Source organism: Chiloscyllium plagiosum, chromosome 7 (assembly GCF_004010195.1).
Source record: "Chiloscyllium plagiosum isolate BGI_BamShark_2017 chromosome 7, ASM401019v2, whole genome shotgun sequence".
Taxonomy (NCBI): Eukaryota; Metazoa; Chordata; class Chondrichthyes; order Orectolobiformes; family Hemiscylliidae; genus Chiloscyllium; species Chiloscyllium plagiosum.
In genome coordinates this window covers 106232792-106236844 of record NC_057716.1, presented here as the reverse complement: position 1 = coordinate 106236844, position 4053 = coordinate 106232792, and the positions used below count along the sequence as shown (strand labels likewise).

General features: G+C 46.3%; 1 protein-coding gene across 1 annotated transcript in view; it reads left to right on the top strand.

Moving 5' to 3' along the window:
* Nucleotides 1–4053, top strand: part of LOC122551955 (striated muscle preferentially expressed protein kinase-like) — a 267850-nt gene that overhangs the window by 12993 nt on the left and 250804 nt on the right. The window contains exon 3 of the mRNA XM_043694526.1: nt 3006–3149. Coding sequence (XP_043550461.1) covers nt 3006–3149 — 144 coding nt within the window. The remainder of the gene's footprint in view (nt 1–3005; nt 3150–4053) is intronic.

Sequence of the window (4053 nt, the reverse complement as noted above, 5' to 3'; positions counted from 1 at the left end):
AGATCCTGTTGTAATCTGAGGTAACCTTCTTCGCTGTCCACTACACCTCCAATTTTGGTGTCTTCTGCAAACTTACTAACTGTACCTCTTATGCTCGCATCCAAATCATTTATGTAAATGACAAAAAGTAGAGGGCCCAGCACCGATCCTTGTGGCACTCCACTGGTCACAGGCCTCCTGTCTGGAAAACAACCCTCCACCACCACCCTCTGTCTTCTACCTTTGAGCCAGTTCTGTATCCAAATGGCTACTTCTCCCTGTATTCCATGAGATCTAACCTTGCTAATCTGTCTCCCATGGGGAACCTTGTCAAACACCTTTCTGAAGTCCATATAGATCACATCTAACGCTCTGCCCTCATCAATCCTCTTTGTTACTTCCTCAAAAATCTTAATCAAGTTTGTAAGACATGATTTCCCATGCACAAAGCCATGTTGACTATCCCTAATAAGTCCTTGCCTTTCAAAATACATGTACGTACTGTCCGTCAGGATTCCCTCCAACAACTTGCCCACCACCAAGGTCAGACTCACCGGTCTATAGTTCCTTGGCTTGTCCTTACAACCCTTCTTAAACAGTGGCACCACGTTAGCCAACCTCCAGTCTTCCGGCACCTCACCTGTGACTATCGATGATACAAATATCTCTGCAAGAGGCCCAGTAATCACTTCTGTAGCTTCCCACAGAGATGCTGGAAATCAGAGTCGAGATTAGAGTGGTGCTGGAAAAGCACAGCAGGTCAGGCAACATCTGAGGAGCAGGAAAAATCGACATTTTGGGCAAAAGCCATTCATCAGAGTTGGACAGGGGTAAATATACAGGAGATCCACAGGGAGACAGGGATAAATATACAGGAGATGGACAGGGAGACAGGGGGTAAATATACAGGAGATGGACAGGGAGACAGGGGTAAATATCCTGTATATTTACCCCATGTCCCTGTCCATCTCCTGTTATTTACCCCTGTCTCCTTGTCCATCTCCTGTATATTTACCCGTCCCCATCTCCATCTCCTGTATATTTACCCCGTCTCCCTGTCCATCTCCTGTATATTTACCCCGTCTCCCTGTCCGGGGGTAAATATACAGGAGATGGACAGGGAGACGGGGTAAATATACAGGAGATGGACAGGGAGACGGGGTCCATATACAGGAGATCCATAGGGAGATGGGGTAAATATACAGGAGATGGACAGGGAGATGGGGTAAATATACAGGAGATCCATAGGGAGACAGGAGTAAATATACACGAGATGAACCGGGAGATGGGGTAAATATACAGGAGATCTGTAGGAAGACGGGGTAAATATACAGGAGATGGATAGGGAGACAGGGGTAAATATACAGGAGATGGGCAGGGAGACAGGGGTAAATATACGGGAGATCTACAGGGAGACAGGGTAAATATACAGGAGATCCACAGGGAGACAGGGTAAATATACAGGAGATGAACAGGGAGACAGGGGTAAATATACAGGAGATCTACAGGGAGACAGGGTAAATATACAGGAGATCCACAGGGAGACAGGGGTAAATATACAGGAGATGGACAGGGAGGAGGGGTAAATATACAGGAGATGGACAGGGAGATGGGGGTAAATATACAGGAGATCTACAGGGAGACAGGGTAAATATACAGGAGATCCACAGGGAGACAGGGGTAAATATTCAGGAGATGGACAGGGAGACAGGGTAAATATACAGGAGGTGGACAGTGGGTAAATATACAGGCAATCCACAGCGAGATGGGGTAAATATACAGGAGGTGGACAGTGGGTAAATATACAGGCAATCCACAGGGAGATGGGGTAAATATACAGGAGATCCACAGGGAGACAGGGGTAAATATTCAGGAGATGGACAGGGAGACAGGGTAAATATACAGGAGATCCACAGGGAGACAGGGGTAAATATACAGGAGATCCACAGGGAGACAGGGTAAATATACAGGAGATGAACAGGGAGACAGGGTAAATATACAGGAGATGGACAGGGGGACGGTGGGTAAATATACCGGCAATCCACAGGGAGACAGGGTAAATATACAGGAGATGGACAGGGGGACGGTGGGTAAATATACCGGCAATCCACAGGGAGATGGGGGTTAAATATACAGGAGATGAACAGGGAGACAGGGTAAATATACAGGAGATGGACAGGGAGACAGGGTAAATATACAGGAGATGGACAGGGGGACGGTGGGTAAATATACCGGCAATCCACAGGGAGACGGGGTAAATATACAGGAGATGGACAGGGGGACGGTGGGTAAATATACCGGCAATCCACAGGGAGATGGGGGTTAAATATACAGGAGATGGACATGGGGACAGTGGGTAAATATACAGGCGATCCAAGGGAGACAGGGGTAAATATACAAGAAATTGACAGTTTGCCCAAAGGGGTGGTTATAAGTTGGATCATAAGACTATAATCGCTGGGAGCAGAAGTAAGCCATTCAGCCCATCAAATCTGCTCTGTCATTCAATGAGATTATGTCAGATCTGATTATCCTCAACTGGAGTTTCATGCCTTTTCCCCATATCCCTTGATTCCCTTTCTAATTAAACATCTGTCTATCTCAGCCTTGAATATACTTCGTGGCCCAGCCCTGAATGCCCTGTGTGGTAAGGAATTCCACAGATTCACTCCCGTCTGAGAGAAGAAATTCCTCCCCAGCCCTGTCTGAAATGTGTAAAGTTGCCCATGAGGAGGGTCAGGGGCTAAGTTGGGGACTGAGTGCTACTGACTCTGAGAGAAGCCAATGGAGGGAAGCTGACAAGTTGACAATGGCTGTCACGAGAGGGAGGGGAGGGTGGTGACGAAGTCTGTCGAGGAAGACAATTCACAATATTCACAGTTAGCTGCTTGCTTTGTCTCAATTCCATTTTGACATTCAGTGCTTCAAAGATCTACAGGACAAGGTGCTTTTGTGGAATCATTCCCTACAGTCCCAAACTTACGATGGTCTGAATGAACAAAATGTGGCCTCTTTGTGTTTGGCAGAATCCTCGGATGATTCCTATGTCTCGGCCGGTGAAGATCCGTTAGAGCCACCAGTATTTGAGATTAGCATCACCGACTCTGTGGTCACTGTGGGGGCGTCAGTCCTTCTGAAATGTATCATCACTGGAACACCTATGCCTCAAGGTAGGACATTGCACTGGCCATGTGACACTCGCCTAAAGAAAGACACTGCATTGGCATATGCACAGCACCTTTCTTTTCCTAAGCACCTCCCAAAATATATTGCATGTCTCATTGCTCCCACCAGAATGCTAATATATCAGTGCGGGCAACGATGAGGAAGGCAATTGGGATGTAATCATTTCTTAGAGACGATATGGAGCAAAACAGGAAGGTAATCTTGCTGCAGTTGTGTTCACCTAATCCGAAGCAGATGGTGAAACCCCAAACAGGACACTATCCTGTCACAACCCAACGTTCCCTGCCTCTTAACTACAACCCCAGTGAGGGGTGCCCTTATAGGGTTTTATAAAATCAGGAAGGGACATGGATACGGTGAATAGCCAAGGTCTTTTCCCCAGGGTAGTAGAGTCCAAAACTAGGTGGCATAGGTTTAAGGTGAGATGGAAAAGATTTAAAAGGGATCTAAGGGACAACTTTTTCACTCAGAGGGTGGTGTGTGTATGAATGAGAGGAAGTGGTGGAGGCTGGTACAATTACAGCATTTAAAAGGCATCTGGAAGATGCATGAGTAGGAAAGGTTGAGAGGGATATGGGCCAAATGCTGGCAAATGGGACTAGGTCAGTTTAGGAAACAGGATTGGCATGGACAAGTTGGGCTGAAGGGTCTACTTCCGTCCTGTATGACTCTATGGTATTTTTAAAATTCACAATGAATTAATAAGTAAATGATATAAAAATTGACGGATTAGAGCACCTTAAATGTGGTCTATAACTGGAACATTCTGTAGACTGAGACAAAATCAATCCAGGAGGCCATTCAGTCCATTGTGCTTGTATTGGTTCTATCCCCCAGCACCAATCTTCTGCCTTTACCCCATCTCCCTGCTCATCATTTCTACCAATT